At 33.1% G+C, this 21,047-nt stretch overlaps 1 protein-coding gene across 1 annotated transcript in view; it reads left to right on the forward strand.

Annotated features, from left to right (window-relative positions):
• The window catches only part of LOC129265540 (TOG array regulator of axonemal microtubules protein 1-like), a 64,672-nt gene that overhangs the window by 5,643 nt on the left and 37,982 nt on the right, over positions 1 to 21,047 (forward strand). Inside the window, exons 2-4 of the mRNA XM_064101358.1 lie at positions 14,855 to 15,008; positions 17,754 to 17,894; positions 20,530 to 20,577. Coding sequence (XP_063957428.1) covers positions 14,855 to 15,008; positions 17,754 to 17,894; positions 20,530 to 20,577 — 343 coding nt within the window. The remainder of the gene's footprint in view (positions 1 to 14,854; positions 15,009 to 17,753; positions 17,895 to 20,529; positions 20,578 to 21,047) is intronic.

Here is a 21,047-nt window from a genome sequence, read left to right on the forward strand (position 1 = left end):
GATGATTCGAAAGTCCGCCCCCCCCCCATCGTCGGACGTCCTATGTTCAGTGGCATCATTTTCATCTTAGACATCTTTTATCCAAATATTAGACTTAATGCATTGTTACTTGTACCTGTACATGATAGGTACTGACATACATGTACATGTATGTGACCGGTTCATCCTAACAAATAAAACAGTGAGAGTAATATTAACACTTTCCAAAACCTAAAAAGAAATCTGACATTTTCTGGTAGTGACTGTTTAATGTTGCTCTTTCTTTGATTCAACAAAAGAATAAAATATTTTGCACACCCTAATCCAAAACAATTTCAAACACAAATAGATATATGACAGTGATTTAAAAGGTTTAATATTTACTTGCTCTTAATGAATATTCAGGTATTAAAGGCGTTAATTGAAAAATATAAATACATTCAACATGATTTTAATAATCATTATGTAAATTGCCTAATGGGATTTATATTTACTTAATTGAAGCAAGCTAGCAATACATGAATTTTCGTAAATGTATATTGAACCCAAATAAATAAAGTAAATTGAAAGATTCATGAGTTAAATCTGAAAAAAAATCTAGAAATAGTTACAAATAGTAAATTCTACTTATATATAATTAAGTGTTAAATACTTATTCAGAGAATTTTTTTCACAGTGCAGAGTATTCACTGTGATGACTGACAAAAACCATTTCTAAGGACTGTTGGGCAGGTTCATTATTTGATGGATAGGCAAAGAACAACCAAGAACAATAAATATGAAAATACCTACATGTATTACTCACATTAAAAAATTAATGTTAATCTGATAAACAGATGAATAATATTAACAAAAAATATTACTTATGAAACTTATAATAGGTTCAATGAATATCAAAATAGAAAAAAAGCATTCAAATGAAATTGGTTTTGGACTCCATCATCTAATTTTGGAAGACTCGGATCAAACAATCTTGGGGACTTTGATGATGCCATTTGCGATTTGTATAGTATGTGTGGCATGTGGCGAGCTAGTGAGACAGAACTTGGTAGACTATACACATGTTCTCGCAAAATTAATCAACACTTTCAAAAGATGTAACTTTATACAGAAAAGCATTCATGTACATTATTTTGACACACTTTACTTTTGACAAAATAAGTGACAATATCAACTGAAATTCCTAACATCTGAATTACATTGCTCAACCCAGTAACCCATGGTACCCCTCTCTCCTCACTTTATTTTTGAGCGTATTTACCACCATTTTAAATACCTAAATAATGTGAGCAATGAGATACGCAATGCAAGGTAAACATATTTGCGCCGCCGACAAAAGAGAGAGAGAAAGAGAGCTTTGGCTCGATAGATAATGTCCATTGCTCGTATAGCGTAGACTTTGCTCTGCCCGAATCGTTAAAGAGAAGAGCTGAGTGAGTGAAAGAAATCGTGGACGAAGTAATTGACAAGTTTATTCTAGGATCTGAAAGCAAATTTTTTTTTTTTTTATTATTCAGGTTTTGGTGTAGGCCTGGTTTACTGTTTTGGGGGAAGTTCATGGTTGGTGGCTTTGCCCTGAAATTTTTCAGGGTAGTTGGCACCCGCCCAACGTGACACGTGGTAGTGAGAACGTTAATTTGCATACATTTTAATGTCCTGTCATTTAATACATGATCTTCAATCTTCAAAATTAGGCTTGCTTTTGCATGATTCCACAATTTCTTTTTTATTAAGAAAATACTGTAATATGAAATAACAAAAGTTTACTTTTGTTCATGAAACCCATGTATTTGACCATGGCCAGCTACTCAGCTAGAAGTTGCCGATAAATGGTGCAGTACAAACTTGGAGCATGGGATAAAAAGAAAGTTGCTTGATCCCTCTCCTCCATAACAACTCCCTGATCAAAGTGGGTCAGGAAATTCAAAATGTAAAAATGACTTTGCTTAGATTACTGCAAAAGCGGAAGTTTACCCTGATAATATACAAAAAATTTGTTTTATTAAAAGAAAAAAAATTGTGAAGTTTTGACGAAACTCAAAGAATTTTTAATTTATTACATCATACATGCAAACAGTACCTCCGTATCATGTAGTATAAATTCCATTAAAATTATTCAGTCGAACATGATATTTGAAATATTTTTCTTATAGGAGGGGTTTGATGTGATGTGTCTGATTGTATCCCCTGCACAAATAAAATCATCAAATACTTTAAAAATTTGTATTTTGGGAATTTATATATTATATCACAACAAATTATAGAATTGCTCGTCTGTGGCATCACAAATTCAAAACTTAACAAATTATTATGGATATTCTTTGACAGAATTTCATCAAACTTTCACCGATATTTTTTATTTTTGTGCTTTAATTTAAACCAAAGTATTGTCATGGTGAACTTCCCCTTTCATATTATCGACCCTTTTATCATTGAAGCTTCAGATGGGCTTTAAGGGGCAATGAGCTGTAAGTAATTATTAGCTTACAGGAGCTAAGGTAAATTCCTTGTGTGATATATGAATACTCTAGGACATTTGTATGTTTGTTGTATGTTTTTATTATTGTAGTGACTACATTAACAATCTTACATGTACATGTAAGATCAGTCCATTTTTTTCTGATGTGTCAACTAATACATACACGTATGCTAGTATGCTACTGGGCATTTTCACGGTAACTGACATTACACGGCACAATGTTTTCACACCTTTCATTGTGTGTATCTCTAAAACAACAAATGATGGGAGTTTGCTTTTGATAGAGTTAATAAAGTGAACCTTGCTGTATACTCTGATACTAAGTTTTCCTATGTAACCACATTTTTTTACGCATCAGCAAGCAAAAATGTGTCGATAACTGACATTACGCAAAAGGACATGCAATTTCAGGGTGTTCATTAAAATTGAAATATCTCATGTCCCTGAGTAGATAGAGTAATAATTTGAATATGTAAATATACCTCCGTTACTAGGTTAAGATGTGTCAAAATATTAAAAAATTTGTTTTTGTCTTTTGGGAACTATGATAATTTTTCCACAACCATGCTGGTAACTGACATTACGGTAACTGACATTACACTTAATTTGCCATAGAGATAACACATGGAAGTCAAATGTGTGGAATCATTGCATTGTATCTTCTGTGCAGGGCTTCACATGAAAGTGAGCTTGATGTGGAAGTATACCCAAGTTTTTAGGAACATTTCAATGAAAAACTTTTTTCTTTTTCTTAATTCCTTTCTTTGATTTGAACATTTTTTTCATTACTTGTCGGTAACTGACAATACACATTAACATTTGATGATTTTCAAAGGCATACTTTTCTTGGTACTTATATGTAAGGCTTTTCAAAATCATAAAAGTTTCATAATACTTCACATTTTTAATTATCAAAAGATAAGAAATGTATGTTTTACTTACTCGGGGGGGGGGGGGGGTCATAGCAGCTACATGTTTTCCTATAGTAATTTAATATTGCATTGACTGTACACATGGATTTTTCTGACTATACACCCATAATATATTCATCAGTTTTATATTGACTTTTTAAACCTTTTCCTTCTCCAACCTCCCCCTCCCCTCAAAAAAGGCAAAAATGAATAAGGGTCTCCTCCCCTAGGCTACATGTACCCCTCCCCCGAATCTCATGCAGCCATGTAGTTTTATTGAGTTCTATTCTGGTCAGTGCAAGCAATGCTTGTTCATATCTGTCGGATTTCAATTCTCTTCATAATTTGTTTAATCATTTTATTTGCTAATTTCTTTTATAAGCTGTCAACAAAAAATAAACTCCAGCTTCTAAACTGAAACTGCACTATTTGTAAATTAGAAAAAAACGTCAGTTTTAGTAGATCCATGCAACATTGATCAGAACTGTCAAATTTAACTTTTCATCTATACTTGTAAACCAAAAACAAAATTGTATCACACATCCACACTACTAACAGGTATAAAAACCAGGAATTTACTTTTAGCGAGGCAATGCTCAAAAGAATCCTAGAAACTAAAAAAGGGACCCTGGAAATCCCCTTCATCACAATGTTAAGCTTTAAAAATGTTGCAGATTTAGGCAATAGGTTGGGAAAAGTACCCCCTACCCCCCCCCAAAAAAAAAAACCAAACAAAAAATTGTCTGATACAAACAATTAGGTACTTGGTAAGTGCATGTACAAAACAATTTCATAGTAATTTTTTTTTGCACGATGGGAATGTAACTTCCTTCATAATTTCATATAGTATTCCTTGTGAACTATACCTTTTAAAAGTCAATAGCAAGCTCCTTCTGGTGTGACTTGACTTAAATAACAAGTATACAATATTTCTTCACCGTAAAATTGACCACATATTTGCATTTCAATATTGGTAACCAACGTTTTATCATGGTGACTGACATTACATCTCGGTAACTGACATTACATTTTCCACTTGGTAACTGACATTACATATATTTAATGGTACCCTATGGCTTCATTGTTAATTGGTAATCTTTAATTTTGGTGTAGAAGGGAGGGGTGTTACCTAGAGAGGAAATCTACCAAGTATCATATAATATATCCTCTTTTCCAGGAAATGAGAAAAAAAAGTTCATGTTTTCGGTAACTGACATTACATACCATATCACATACTTCATCACTGTTTTTTTATCAGATGAATGAATTACTGGTGTTTCTTTCTGTGGGATTTTAAAAAGTGTTATTATAGCAAGCTAAATCACAGGCGAAAACATCATGATCAAACCTGTTCTTTAAAAATCTGTCAAAACAAAATATGTATCAATATACTATTTTCAACACTAATTTGTATCCATACTTTGGCAGCCATTTTGAAATAAAAATGGCTGCCAGAGTCGGAAAAAAAATGTTGTCTCAGAAACTTCAGGTCTTGTTTTATTAAAAAACATGAAGCATTTTACATGAATATCAACTTGATTTTTTTGCCTCTGTGTCCATCTGTGGTGAAATGTACTGTAGTTATTGAAAGACATCATTATGTTTTTAAATCTGTAATCTTGAAAATACTGAAAGTGCATCTTTTATTTTTTTTAAGAGAAAAAGTACATGAGTCTACATGTAAGTACTCTGCTCTCTGCATTTGCTTGCTATCCAAGTGAGATGTGAACTTACTCTTTGTTCTGTTCAACAGGATACCCATTCAATGAGTTAGTTTTCCATTGGGCCCTAAAAATACATCACAAATAAATAATTCAAAATGTGCCATCTTTAAAAGAGAGCTAAATCCTGACTGTACATTGTATGCCAGTTGATAAAAGCATCAAAATTAGAGAGAAGAGGGAAAATAATATAACTACATGTACAGTACATACATGTACACGTCCTACATACATGAAGAAAGAAAAGTTTTTGACTACCCTAGATGTTATCGTTGGTATTATTTAGTGGTTTATGATATTAAACTGAACTACATGTATATTTATAAGTGTGCATACAAATAAAATAATGCATACATGTACATGTAGATCTGATGATTCATTAGATGCTGCATGCACATATAATAAAATACATTTTAGTCTGGGAAATGTCATCCTACATGTACAGTATGCAATGGGCTATGGAATAACATAAATATGTGGGTGTTGCTTGCAATGTGAGTCACAGTATCAAAACTGACAAGATCTTACATTCTTTGGTGAATTTTCATCAAGCCTACATGTATATAAATATTTTTCTCTCTTTTTATAAATGAATTTATTAAAAACTAGCCTGAACTCAGGTTTGACTTCCCTTTGAAAAATTCATTTGTGATTGCATTTTACATACATGTACAGTACATGCATCTGCTTTTAAACAGACGTTGGTTCCATTTCAAAATATGTTGTCATGGTAACTTGTGTTGATAGTATCCTTGGGAGTCTATTGCAGTGATCAAGAAAATTGCTTTCTATCATAGAAGGGACAACAGAGGTTGAGATTTATCATCTTGGCCTTTGTGTTTGACTGCTCAAATCTGCTTTCCATTTGGAAAGTCATGTCGGGCTCGCAGGCATTCCAACTTTACAGTCTTTTCCCATTTTAATTAGAGGCATGGAGTCTGCTTGAATGTAACTAGAGTAGACAGTCGAGTATTTCATGCATCCTTCAAAGTCTTTTTATTTCTAGGCTGCTTGTTGACTGGTAATTCACGGACAGTGCTCCAAATCTTGCCGAAAGCCGAAAAGCCATTTTGCTGTTTGCCGGATTTATTTACATGATCATATGTAATAGATAGTTTCTTGGCTGCTATATACTGAGATGAACATGTATCAGCCTTCTTCTGCGAATGCCTGCTCTCTTGTCATGATTTGATGTTTTTCCTCCATTGCATAAGAACTGAACAAGAAAGCACTCAACCAGAAGGGTCAAATTTCTTCATTACATGTAGTTGAGAAAAAAAAAAATTCTGAAACAATTTTATTCATACAGTACATGTATTATGTAGGCTGTAGTTAATGCAGTTTTCAGTATGGAAATATGAAATAGGCCTATTTAGGGATGTAACTTTTTGTGCTTTAATTTGATTTGTAAATATACAAGTAGCTACATGTGCATTACATGCATACTGTAATGTAGGTACATTAATTTATTGAATTATAACAAAATCAAATACCACCCATCTACGTGTAATATGAATGTACTCTGTACAGTGTAATTCAAACATGATCTTTATACATGTGCATATGAAAGTAAATATACTTAATTAATTTGAAGATAGTGATAAATAAAATTACTCTGTAAATACATGTATCTCCTGTCCTAAATTCTCAGAATCCACAGTGGCAATGTTACTTTCATTTTTTGATACACAGTCACAAACAACTATACTCTTGTTGATATTGATAATGAATAGTTCTTTATACATGTAGAGCTTTTATTATCTAATAGGCATTTATTCAACCACTTTGTAGAGCTGATGTGGTATTATCTCTCAGCGTTTATCAAGGACATTTTCACAGCCTACGATGAAAGCATGAAACAGAGATGCGTAGGTAGAGGGTGTATAAAAACCCACTTTGCTAGAGACAGTCAGCACATTATGAATATTTAATGAGAATTGATTACTTTCTGCTTTTCCTTCCTGTCCCTCTATTATCCTCTGTTCTTTGTGCATCATTGGTTCCTTGATGAATGAAGGAGTTGCTACTTGTATACCAGCCCCAATGCCTTGTTTGGGTCGATGGTGGTGGGAGAGGAGGTTTATACCAGCAGTCAAATGGGTACTTGAGTTATTCCATACAATGTGTACCAAGCCAAGAAATTATCGGGGGGTAGGGATTTTTCTTTACAGATTTTCAATAATACATGTTGCCCAATGTAGACATTTTTTTTCACTTTTTGACCTGAAACACATTCACATTGGGTCTTTAGAGCATTTAAATGTACATGTACATGCACATTCAGAATATTTTTTTTTTTTTTTTTGGGGGGGTAAACAGTAATTGCATGTACATTTACATACAATGTTACATCATTGTGTAATGTTTACAAATAAGTAATGACTCAATGTTATGAATGATTGAAGTACATTTATTTCCAACGATAGAAGCATCAATACATTTTAAGAACTTGAACAAAACAATGGAGGTACATGTAGCAACTCAGAAAGCACAGCTTGTGATGAGTGCACCGTGACATACACAATAAATGCATAGTACATGAAAAAACTTATATAAATAGAGTACGATACAAAACAAGGGGAAAACAAATGGGGTAAAAAAAAACAGGTCAACTTTATATAAAATACCAGTATATATTTTTTATTTTTTTTATATATATATAATTTAGGGACCAGACGTAAGTATTTTTCTTAAGTTTTGTCTTAAAGTTATTATTATTTAAAGTTATTATTATTGTGTACTTTAATTATTCAAAGCAATCATGATATTAAAATTCAAATAGCAGAACTTCTGTTGATAGAGAGGAAGAAAATATCCTAAATGTTTACATCCTACAGGGGGTAACATGGCCCTACAATGTACATGTACATGTACTCAGGTTTCAGGTCCATGCTGAATGGTGTAAGTCTTTTAAGTCATCTTGAACCAATGTGAGATTTTTAAATAGTCTACATAATTTGAAAAAATTTCTCATGCCTCCACAGTCTTACACATCAAGCAATTCTGAAGTCCACTGAATGTACTTCACCTCGTTTCTGAAAATTTAATTGAACTGAGCTTGAAAGTCATGCAGTTATTTGTTGAAGTACATTTGTGTAAACATGGAACATAAGTTTGTGACAGCGTAACTAAGGATCCTTATTACCCTCATGATCGCTCCACTATAGGCGTTATAAAGTCAATAATCAGTATCAACAACTGTTGGACATGTAGCAGACATTTTTCTGAACTGGGCTTTCTATTTGTACTCTTCTCTTTTATGTACATGAGGATTACCTGACCATACAGTTAGTCCTTACATTGGCTAAGAATAAGTTCCTGGACAACAGTAAACAAAGCATAACCCTTGCTACTGCATTCTCTAGAGATTGTACAAACAAATTTATAGATCATTACATTGTATTGTAAAATGTACATTTGTACCCACTCTCTGCCACAGGATCTACAAGTTTGGCAACTGTGAAGTGGTCTTCTCTGCTTCTGTACACCAAGTAAATATGTGTAAAGCTGCTCTAAGTGAAACTAAACACTGTAAATGTCACCTACATGTACATAGACTTTCTACAAGGGGATTTTCTTTAATATTACAAAGCAAATGCATGTACTGCTCGTGAATGTTTATTGGGTGAAGTACATTGTACATGTATATGGGCAATTCCATGGAAAATGTTCACTTTAGAGAAAAAATGAAGTTTCAGATTTCACTTAAGCAGTTAAATTTTCTTAAAAAGTAATCTATAAAGTTTCATTTTCCAATAGAAAAATTGCAATATTGAAAAAATTTTGTATTTTTTTCCATCATCAAAAAAATTGATTAGTAAATTGCAAAATCTAAAAAATGTGGCTATTTTTAAAAAATTCATCATTTCTGTTTCTACTAAAAGCAAATAAGGTCCCAGAGGTCTCTTTTAACTTTTAAATAGTTGATTAATGTTTACATCAATAGAAAATCATCGTTAAATTTTATGCCATTCATCAATTTTAAAGACATCGATCTTCAGATTTGTGTGATTTCTTTATCATTTTCAGTGTCATGTCCGTTACGTTTTTCACTTAAAGTTTTCACAGCTTACAGGAAATTTGTCTGAAGGTACTGCAGATTCAGATTCTATGTTAGAATTAAACCCCCTACCATGTGTAGCAATCATTTTCCCTTACCACTTCTCATTTTCATAAAAATGGCGTAACGGACATGACAAATCGCGTAACGGACATGACGCCTTATATATGACAAAAGGTAGCATTCACAAAAACAAAATATTAGGCTCAGTGTCACAGACTGAGGTCAGTCTCAATTGCTTGAGGATAGCTGGATGTAATAACTCCTAGAATCTGCATGTCATTCAAGCTATTTTTCGAAGTTGGTGAATGATGAAAGTTCAGCTCTTGTTCTGGTATATTTTTCTGAGAATTAACAATATGCCACATAATATTAGGATAAGATGCAGCTAGATCTGGCAACATACTCAGATCACAATCTGCATCATTTGTGTTTGAACAATACGATTGATTATCTTACAAATGTAGGTGTTTGCACTGACAGTTTGGAGCATGATGAAATTCCAACTTGTGAATTCATGAGATCATTGATGATATTGTTCAAAGTATCTGACTTTCACCAACCTCAACTTCTTCAGTGATGGCACGGGCTCACATTTAAAAACAAGTTTGTATTCAGATATCTGTGTTACATGATGTAGCTCTATGAATCCATGAATCTACAGTGGCACTTCTTTGCAATATCACAAAGCAAAGGGGCTGTGGAAGGAATGTGGCGCTATCAATAAATTATGTCATCATAGTATTTTGGTCAGCCATAATCACGATTTGAATGATGTATCTTCATTTGTACACAAGCAGCACGGACAATGCAACATAATTAGATACAGCCACATTTGTCAGCAAGCAAGATAGTAAGATTTAGAACATCCAAGAATTGATGAAAGGATGATTATACTCAGGATGATATTTATTTTGAATGAAAAAATCTCAGAAGCGATTTATATACAAACATTCCAATTACCTTTCAACTCATACATAATCGATAATGAAAGACTGGTTTCCAGGTACTGCTATTAAATTTTAAAATACTTTTTAATATCATTTTTTTATCTTAAAACTGACATTAATACTATAGTTCATATTCTTTATCATAAAATACATTTCATATGTTCATCTTGGATTTATACAGGTCTGGTACATTTTGTTTTCTTCTCACAAAAAATGAGATTTGGTCTTCTCAGTGTGCCGTAGCAGTACTATTAAACATTGTATTCTATATAAAATTATCATGTAGGCTTTAGCTATTAAATTAATAATACCTGCCAATAATATCTACATATTTTTCTTTAGAATGTTAGTAAAGGTACTTTGCTGTTACATAATTACATTCATTCATTCATATTTCTTTCATTTTGAAACTAAGAAGTGCTGATGAAGTTCACTTCGTAAGGGTGTCATGTCCGTTACGCTAAGTACATTGTCAAATAGTAAGCCATGAATAAAAGATAATCTTTACTATCAACTTTTTCTCTTTTAGTTTGGTGTGGCGGTTGGTAGTAACTGGAAAATACTCATTAACTGTTGTTAATTGGTGTAAAATAAATTTTTCTAAATATTTGTTTGTTTTATAAATATTGTACAAAAAGCCCCTCTCTCAAATTGCAAAATAATAGGAGATATTACAGATTACCAGTTATGATGTGTGTCTCTAACCTCTAGCCTTAACATGTAAACAATTAGACTTGTACCATATCTTGTAATAAAATAATTATATTCGCTTACAAAAAGTGGACGAAACTGTCATGTCCGTTACGCTTCGTGTGTCATGTCCGTTACGCTACATTTTGAGCTATGAATACAGAATGCACTGCAAAACTGTTGTTAAACACCATTTTATGGATAGAGCATGATCTTAAGGTTAAATTAACACCAACATCAGGTGCATGCAATCTAAGAATTCACAGGAATTTTGATAAGCAATAGGAGGTAAAAATGCTTCGTCCATTTCGTGTCATGTCCGTTACGCTCATAAAGAGTGCAATTTCTCCGCAACTGTTCAACGAAGCGATTTGAAATTTCATGTGTATGTAACTGATACTTAAATGTGTCTGATAAGCTCAGTAACAATTATCAAAAGACTGCTAATTCTACTGTATTTACCTTTGAATTACAAAAATTTGTCTGAACGTCATGTCCGTTACGCTGGAATTGACCATATGGTCATTGTTGATAATTACGATTGAATGCTGCTCTTCAGGAACATTCATTGAAAATGTTCCCATTTTTTATTTTACAATCTTAGAAATGTTCATCTAATTCTGAGGTACATGTACATGTGCATGCCCAGAAGACATGTCATTGGATAAAAATACTGATACTGTACATGTATAAAAGTACACATAGCAGTACATGTAAATTGTTAAAAGAATAGAATCTAGATACATATACAGTGTACATGTAGATATAATATTTTCAGAAGTTCCGTTGGTATACAGACCTATCTTGTAGTCATCGTTTTTGTCTCACCTGCATCATAGCAGAGTGAGACTCTAGGCGCCACTTTTCCGACGGCGGCGGAGGCGTCAACATCAAATCTTAACCGAAGGTTTCAGTTTTTGAAACGACAGCATAACTTAGAAAGTATATGGACCTAGTTCATGGAACTTGGACATAAGGTTAATCAAGTATTACTGAACATCCTGCCCGAGTTTCAGGTCACATGACCATTAAGGTCAAAATGTCATTTAAGGTCAATGAACGTCATATTGTATCATTATATGAATGGTGTTTTTTGTGAATAATAGTAGTTTTTAAAGTCAGCACTGCTGCTATATTGAATTGCGTATTAAATGCAGGTGAGACTGCCAGAGGCGCTCCACTTGATAACATTCTGTCTGATGGGGTATTTATTCTAGAGAACTTTGAAAGTGCTGTCCAGATAAGTGTAAAATGTGTAATGCCATGGATATACACATGTGTGGAGAGTATTTAAAAAAGCATGGAAAGAAATTCCTTATGGTGCGGATGAATAGCTGGAGGTTTCTTAAGCAACATATTACCTGTCTTCAATTTGAACATGAAAAACAGTATGATATTCCTAATCTGATGAATTGAACCAACCAGAGGACACTGTTACATGTGCCCGGGGGGGCCACTTACATTGACGAGTGGATACCATGCGCGACCAAAAAAACACGTAAAAAGGATGTCTTTTTCACGATAGGGCACGTTACGTACGTAACGTGATAAGGGTGTCAAAAACACAAAAATAATGAAAAAAGGGTATCTATTTTGCTAGGAAAATTACGTGTTTAGGGTCGAATTCGCGGGGATGATAAAACAAAATTAAAATGTTTTATAAAGGATGTCCTTTTTGCCCCAACACTTCGTGTTTAGAGTCCGATTTGCGCGAGGTGTAGAAGGTGGGGTCGTACTAAACCAAATAAGGTAAAGCCGACGACCGAAGGACCCGTAACAATAAAACATTCCTGTCGGGATTCCTGTACTCGTTTAGGGGTTCATTTCAGGGAACATTTGCCAAGAATATCGTTTTGTTACCAATACTTGTTAAGGGTAGGGTTTCACACGCCAATACTTGTTAAGGGGCGCATTTTCAGAATATGGAAATTACGTGTTTAGGGTGCTTTTCGAGACCCCATGGTCGCGCATGGTATCCACTCGTGAATGGAAGTGGCCCCCCCGGGTACATGTGCATTCTGTAAAAAATGAAGGATTAATTAGCATGTTGCAATTTGTTTATTACAAGATGCTCAGCCTCGTCATACATGTACCTAGGCTTGGTTATAGAATTCATGTACATGTGTTTAGTCATTTGCAAATTACATGTACATTGGTTGAAATTTAGGCATACAGTACAAAGATTGGGCTTTAAAGAGACTGATTTAGCAGGCTTTGGGCTACATGTAATTAAAGTAAAATCAACTTTGTTACTATTTATTTTGAGCAATTCTTCAAGCTACATGTTTGCATACAATGAAACTGTTGAAGACTCTTGTATTGAATAGCCAACTACTTGAAAAAGGAAAACAAAAGACTTTAAAAGTTTAAAAAAATTCTTTGTAAAACCAAAATTTAATTTGAGACCTTTATTATAATGTGACTGATGTCATTCCTTCCTTATACCGATTCAGATTTGATAGACACTATATAGCATGTCTGAAGTTTCTATTGAAGATTTTCCTCCAACTGTTGGGTAACAAGATCTGTTGCTGAAGTTCAACCAGACATTCCTCTGAATACAAGTCTTCACCCTTTGGTCACTTTTATGTGTGCACTTAATTGGCCCAGATCTTTAGGCAGACTTGCAACTAATTGAACTCTATATATAAATTGAAGTCTTGCCAAGGGCATTTTGATATCGTGTGGAGATAACATCTTGTACCTCAATATAAGGTAATGAAATTTGACTTTCGGCCTCATGATGTTGAAAGAGATGTAAAGTGTGAACCTGGAATCCTGGACATGGAAAGAAATGGCTCATTGAAATATGGAAAATGGAGCAGAAATGGGATATTTTTATTGAAATAATAATATAAAGAATAAAACACCCAACCCATATTGATTATTAAGTTTGATTTTTGACTAATCAACTTATCAAACTCACAATTTGATTATAATGAAAGTGATGAAATTGCAAAATGTGAGTGAATATAAACACCAATAGATGAAGCTAGATTGAGCCTGGCTTTAATTATACTTGTTCATCGACTTACAGAGACAAAGGATTCATGCTACGTCAATCCATTCCAGCAAGGTTACCGGCCCATTCTCTTCGCTCATCTCTCATTTTAAATTTGGATGTTGAAGTGGAAGGTCAGAGATATTGATCATAATCGAACATGATATATGGGTCAGGATGTATAGAATAAGGGTTCTCTCCTTGAATCAAGCCTCAAGAACACTGGTAGCAATTACCGAGTCCTGCTTTCATCCTGATGGAATGCACGTACATGTACAATGTACATGAATGTGCAGGAGTAGGATGATGATGCACAATTTCTGATGGAAGGGCTATTATTGATCATATTTTAACAATTTTTTTTTAGTTTTATAAATATTGTCAAGTTTTTTTCCCTCCTAAAATAATTTACATGTAGCTTCTGCATAATTGTTATGGACTTTTGAAACAAGGACTTGAGAAGTACATGTACATATTCAATGAGAGATACATGAACATTATGAATACTTTTACATTTTTACAGTTTTACACTTTCTTCTCATTATCACACTTTACAGAGTGAAAATATCAACTGCATTAAGAGGTTAATTCCACCTCAACAAAAAGTTGTTTTGGACAAAAGAAAATCAAACAAGCTTAGACTTGATTTTAATGGGGTTTTCATAGCAAATTCAATAATGCATGCAGGAGAATGTTTGGTTTCAGTCTTACAGGAAAAAATGTACAATGTACAGTGACACATACATGCATGCATCACTACAAGAGATCACGCTCGAGACATTGACATCATTATTTATTCAGATTTGTAACCTTGTGCAAAGAAATAAAACCATCTTTATTCAGATGCCTCTGATACGGTGTTGTAAGCAATAAACATATGTGATATTACATTATCCAGAGCACTGTCATTCACGTCTATTATATAGAATTCTTAGAATTTTTTGTTCAGGCTGAACTTCTATTTTCCATTGCATTTTGCTATTCATCCAATATATATTTTTTTATATTGCAAAAGCTTTCAAGAAAGATTAGTTTGAAATAAAAGGATGCTATGTGATATACTCTTGTCTATTTCTCTTCTCAGAAACGTGAGGAGCCTGGGCTAAGACGGCCGCCCATCAAAGCTCGGAATACGTGGAATGGAGGAGAAGATGTATGGGATAATGCTAAACGTAATCACAACATTGGTACTGATGTCGGATCTGATCAAGGTACAGGTATACCGATTTTATTCACATCATTGAAATCATCATTTGCTGCTGGGGCAAAAAAAAATTGTTTCTAAAAAATGTCAAAGTTCACAGAGCGAGAAAACATGGTTGACATGACTATCTAATTTGATAGTCTCATTCCCCTGTAGTATGGTGGATTGGAATGTTATTTTTTTCTTCATACTAGAGAAGAGTGAAACCTGTGGAATGAATTAGTTTGTATGAAAAGAGAAAGATAAAAAAATAAGCTCAATGAAAGTTTTAAGAACAATTTGACAAAAAGAAATTTAAAGAAAACTTATGAGCATCTGAATGTTGAGTATGCTAGGCCTTAGGGAGATCCTCCCATCGACAATGTGACCAAGAAGTGTGATATCACACATGAACTCGGCACTTAATTCAATGTATCTCTTTTTGCTCATTCTAATGACAGTAAAAACTCTTTGTGTATGACATATTTTTGTGTGAAACCTGCATTACATATCCTCCCCTAAGGAAAACACCTGGGCCCCATCTCACAAAGAGTTTCGATTGATCCAATCAACCACAACTATGGAAAGCCAGCAATGTCAACATCTAAAACACATTCTATTGATATATGTATATTCACACATTCATAGTTTTCTTGAAAATTCAGTGTGCTCGTCTTTCTTTACAAAGGACATTGTGCAAATTTCCTGAAGAAAAATTATGATGTTGATGGATTTCCATATACTTGAAAAAATTTCTCATGCCTCCACAGTCTTACACATCAAGCAATTCTGAAGTCCACTGAATGTACTTCACCTCGTTTCTGAAAATTTAATTGAACTGAGCTTGAAAGTCATGCAGTTATTTGTAAGACTGGGCCCTGGGGTGGTATTCTGAGATCCATTTTATCTCAGATAAAATAAAATATTTTATCTCCGTTAAAATCAGTGAGATAAAATACCCTTAAAATCTCTCCGAATTGGTATTCTGAGAACAATTTTATCTTCATTTTATCTCTGTAAGACACACCTATTTTTTAATGAATATCCAATTAGAAATGCGCTTTTATAGCTCTCTCATATCACTCAACCAATGGAAATCCATTCCGCTTGCGCGTCTTTACAGAGATTTCTTTCTAACAAAATGGCAATACTCTCATTTTTTTTTCGAAGTCTTTATCGCATCTTTTCAAGCATCATTTCAAAGACAATATTAGTCAAGAAAAGTCTTATGAAATACTTCCTGATTGTACAGGAATAACTTTAAGGTGTAGTTCGCAATGAATATATCATTATTCTTAATTTTCATGCTAACATTTGGAGTTAATTCACCTAGAAATATTGACGAAATCAACGTCGCGGAGATAAAATAGCCCCAACCCTCTTTTAAGTTTATTTTATTTTTTCTTCAAAGTAACTTGGGCGCAAGCGGCGCAAGCACATCACCCGCATTGCAATGGCCAGATACGCGATGGGTATGTCTACGCAACCACTACTCTGTTGCGTATCATCATAGATACGCAAGATAAAATTTTATCTGAGAGATAAAATGTTATCTCAGAATACCAATTTCATTTTAAGAGATAAAATAAAATATTTTAAAGATAAAATGACCTCAGAATACCGCCCCTGATCTATACAGATACTGTTGACATGATAAAATTGATGATAAGTTGTTGAATGTGCAACATCTCACATCTTATTCGCATTGTCAATGGGAGGATGACTATCACATTATTATCTCAACATTCATAATGCTCATAACCTTGCTCAAACTTTCATTGATCTGTTTCTTTAGTCTTTCTGGTTTATTTAATTTGTTTCAAAGGTTTCATTCTCCTGTTGATAATAGAAGTTACCACAAATGGATACATTTTGATGAAATGTTGGATTCATGTTTTTTTCCAGATCATATTTGCATTTGTAAAAAAAGAGAGTTAATACATTATAGTGATTTGAAAAAAATATCATTCCCTTTAGCATATTGTATCAAATTTTGCATTGAAAATTAGATACTAATTAATTAATCAATTAATCCCTTAAAGGCAGAAGACCTGCCTTTTTCGTGAAATCTTTTTTGTGTGTGAAACAAGTCCTGGTTCAAATAAAATAGAATATAATGTGGCTTTTGTTTTAGTAACTACCTGCATTGATGTGATATCCCTTGCTAGTCAAACAATTATTATAATTCATGTATTCGAAACACAAAGCACACAGTTTGTGCCCCGTCGATAGTTCCCTAAATACACTCAAGAGACTACAATTATGGTATTTGTTATGTACAGTAGCTCTGAAGAGTTTGAATAGTAGCAATAATGAGTTTTTACATTTAGATTAGTTCTGAATATTACCTTTTATTTGTTTTTACTGAAAATGAGAACTACTGCATATACAGTACATTACATTTAGGCCTATGTATGTTCAGGGTAAATTTCCCTCAAACTACCGTACTTTTGATTCAGTGTAAACATTCATTATAGACTGTATTTTTATTTATACTACTGACATGTACATTTTTTTTCTTTATAATATTATTAATATGTTAATTTTGTTAATAGTATTTTACGTGTACCTTAGAATTTTAATATTGCAAGTAAATTAATGTGTTTGAAAGATGTTTTTGAAGATTTTTTTTTAATTCTTTCTCCATGTGTATGAATAGCACCTCATTCTATCATATTATTTATTTTGTGTGAAATCTAGCGAGTTTAATGCCTTTTAAATTGTATGGCTTTTTTCCTCTCTCTCTCTTTCTTTGTCTCATCTTGCTGTCAATTCTCAGGTTCTAGTGGATCTTACCGTCAGATCCACCTTGATAAGCTGAAAAGAGCATCTCTAAATACCTACCCTGGGAGGGGGCGAGGTAACTTAGAGGATGAGCCTCATCCATCAGGAAGCCACAGTGCACCAGTCACAGAGAGAGGTATGTACCCTTCTGTAGATCTTACATTTTCTGGAATCCCCCCTCTGATGTGATTTAAATATAACCATTAAACTAATTTTATTTGAATTTCATGCATTTCAATAAACTACATGTATATGCATTTATTGCAAGCTCAGTTTCAAGGTATACACAGACCTTTTTGTGTGTATATATGCTGTGTGGACAATAATTTTGAGAAATGTTTGTTTTTGTGATTTGTGAAATTTCAATACATAATGGGGTTAAATCAAGGTGAGAAGGTACACTTTATTTCCAATTTTGATTGTGATGTCAATCAGAATAAGCTTCTGATTGACCTCTTGAGTATAAATGTAATTAAGCTTTTTTGTCCACAAAATATATTACCGGTATTCCTTTTTTAGGGCAACCTGAAAAGTGATACTGGAAAAATAATCTTGCTCTGTGATTTTTTGGCTACATGTACATATAGAAGTGAAAAATTTGTATTATGTCTTTGAAGAAATCAAAAGGGTTGTATTTAGTTCTTGGTAGGGCAATCCACTCGTGTCTGCCACCAATACTCTGTCATCTATGCAAATCAATTCAAGAGCAGGCAGAATCAGTCTTGCATTTATGCACCTAAAGGCAGCAACTGATTTATAAAGATATGTTTAGAATGCATGCCTGTGGCTGTGGTGTTTGGTGGCTGAAAAAAATTCATAACTGTGTGAGAGAGCAAGCGATAAAAAAAGGATTTTACCAGTAATCTGATGAAGACCAACAATTGAATAAAATTTCATGAAAGCTGAAGCAGGAAAACAGGATTATTTTTTTGAGAATATGGTAAGGAAGTATAAAGCTCACAGGATTGTTTCCCAGTTGAATATAAGTTTAAAGTTGAAGCCAATGACCTTTGAATACCCGGTATATTCCAATGAATTCAGAAGAACAGGAGGTATATTGTAGCTACTTGATGAAAAAAATGTATATTCTTGCGAAAAGAATATTTTTTGTGGGGGCACATGAATTGGCTAATGTACAGTGTACAGGTAGTTATTCTTGTTTGTATAAATTTAATTAGATAGAATTAAAAGGTTTATGATTGATTATAAGACATTATTCATGTATCAAACTTATTTGTTTTTACAACGTTGACACAAATGTGAGAAATGTTTTATTTGTAAACTTGTGGTAGTTGAAGCTGTTGAAAATGACAAGGTACTGTAGAGTACATGCACATACAAAGTACATTACCTTCAGATGATTCTAATGAAAATTTTGTGCCCTTGCTGTACATATATTCTCTTTCTCTCTTCATAAATTATACATTAATATGTAGCAAAAAATAGAGCTTTTATAATTATGTTCAATGAATTCGAGTAGAAAGATGATCTCACACACATGCAATGTGATCAATTCGAGACAATTTTCACTAAGTTTTCTCATGGATCTACTGTACAGTTGATCACATTGCATGTGTGTGAGATCATCTTTGTTCCAATCATAACTTTGGATGAATTACGTATATTTATAACAAGAGTAAGCTACTATCTATTTGATATAAAGTAACCATTACTTTATACATGTAGCCTTCTCCCACTACCTTTAGTGGTTATCCTTAGCCCTTGCAGAACTCTCATTTTTGCATGTACTTGAATAGGCTGCGTATGATGGGCAGAGAAAAGAAAGTATTATTTGCCTTTCATTATTCAATATCAAACTTGAAAAGGGAAAAATACTGCACAACATTTTAGGCCTTTGCAAGGTCTACCAAAACTGCATTGGAGCTTTAAGTGTTTTCTGTTAAAATTTAACATCCATGGTGCACTCTTCCTCTTCAGATAAGAAAAAAAAAGAGATCAATTTGTTTTTTTATCGAGAGGTCTTTTCCTCCGAATGATTGGGTTGTTTTTCACTCAAACCAACCTTCTGCACTACCAGGAATCGACTAGGATTGTATTGGACAAATTTATTGACTGAATTCAGTTCAAATGGTTGTGGATGTGAGTCTTGTGTTTTGTTATTGCACTGTATTAGATGATGATGAATGTGGTAATATCAAGAGCAACAGTATGATTTAAGAGAGGTGAAGTGCAGCAATTGTTTTAGGATGTTTTGAATGTTGTATTGTACAATATACATGTTGATACAATGACTATTTTTGCTCTACTGACCCAACTAAGATGTTTTGTACTGTATTTTACACAAAATGTTTGTAAATTGAGTGATTTTCATTATTTTGATTAATTTAATCCATTTAATTTTGAATATTTTTTACTGATACATAATGCAATGATGCTATTAATGTTTGCAATTGTGATTAAACCATACAAATATTCAAAAAGTGGGTGTAACCATTGTACATTTTAATATGTGTGTATTGTGTTTATAATTACTCTAATCCAATTAATGTCTATTTAAGATTTTGTTATTATTTCATTTCACTTGCTTAATTGTATTGTAATTACCGGTACTCGTGTGCAAAATAATACTTGCAGTTTTTACATGATCTGCAATGCATTATTTCCAGGAATGCTAGCAGTATTCATGCATTTCAATTTCAAGTCCCAGGATCTTCATATTTGCAATTAAATTACACATTCAGTATAAACTTCTAGCAGTACAGACACCCTTAACAATTTTTTTTTAATTGATAATTTTTTGTTCTCAACAGACTTGAAACTTTGGAAAACTTTTTCTTTTGATGGAGATGATATATTTGGTAAATTCATATTATTATCTAAATCTTTTTTTTTTATAGTCTGTAGTCTCTGAATTAATACTTCAGGTTGTCCCTGATAGCACACTATAATTGGTCTATTACTGATCTATTTTAAAGTATACAAAACATGTATACATGTAACCACCAATTTATCCTTTCTTTCCTTTGGTAAAAGGCATTTCTACTTCACACTTTATGGAATACTAAAATTTCTTCTCCACATCATACTGAATTTATTAACAAAGTCTTTTGCATGTTTGGTTCTGATTGAGGGTGTACTAATTTTTTTTTCATCACATTTTATATATGTTTTTCAGATTTCAAAATGAAAATGTATCCCCTATACTAACAGTAACACTGCACATTCTTGTATGTACATGATCTTGTGTATTCTCATTCATTTTGCCTACCATATTTTATTTTACTATTAAACTATGATAGTCTACAATATTGGAGATGTGTACATTATT

This window comes from Lytechinus pictus, chromosome 7 (genome assembly GCF_037042905.1).
Source record: "Lytechinus pictus isolate F3 Inbred chromosome 7, Lp3.0, whole genome shotgun sequence".
Taxonomy (NCBI): Eukaryota; Metazoa; Echinodermata; class Echinoidea; order Temnopleuroida; family Toxopneustidae; genus Lytechinus; species Lytechinus pictus.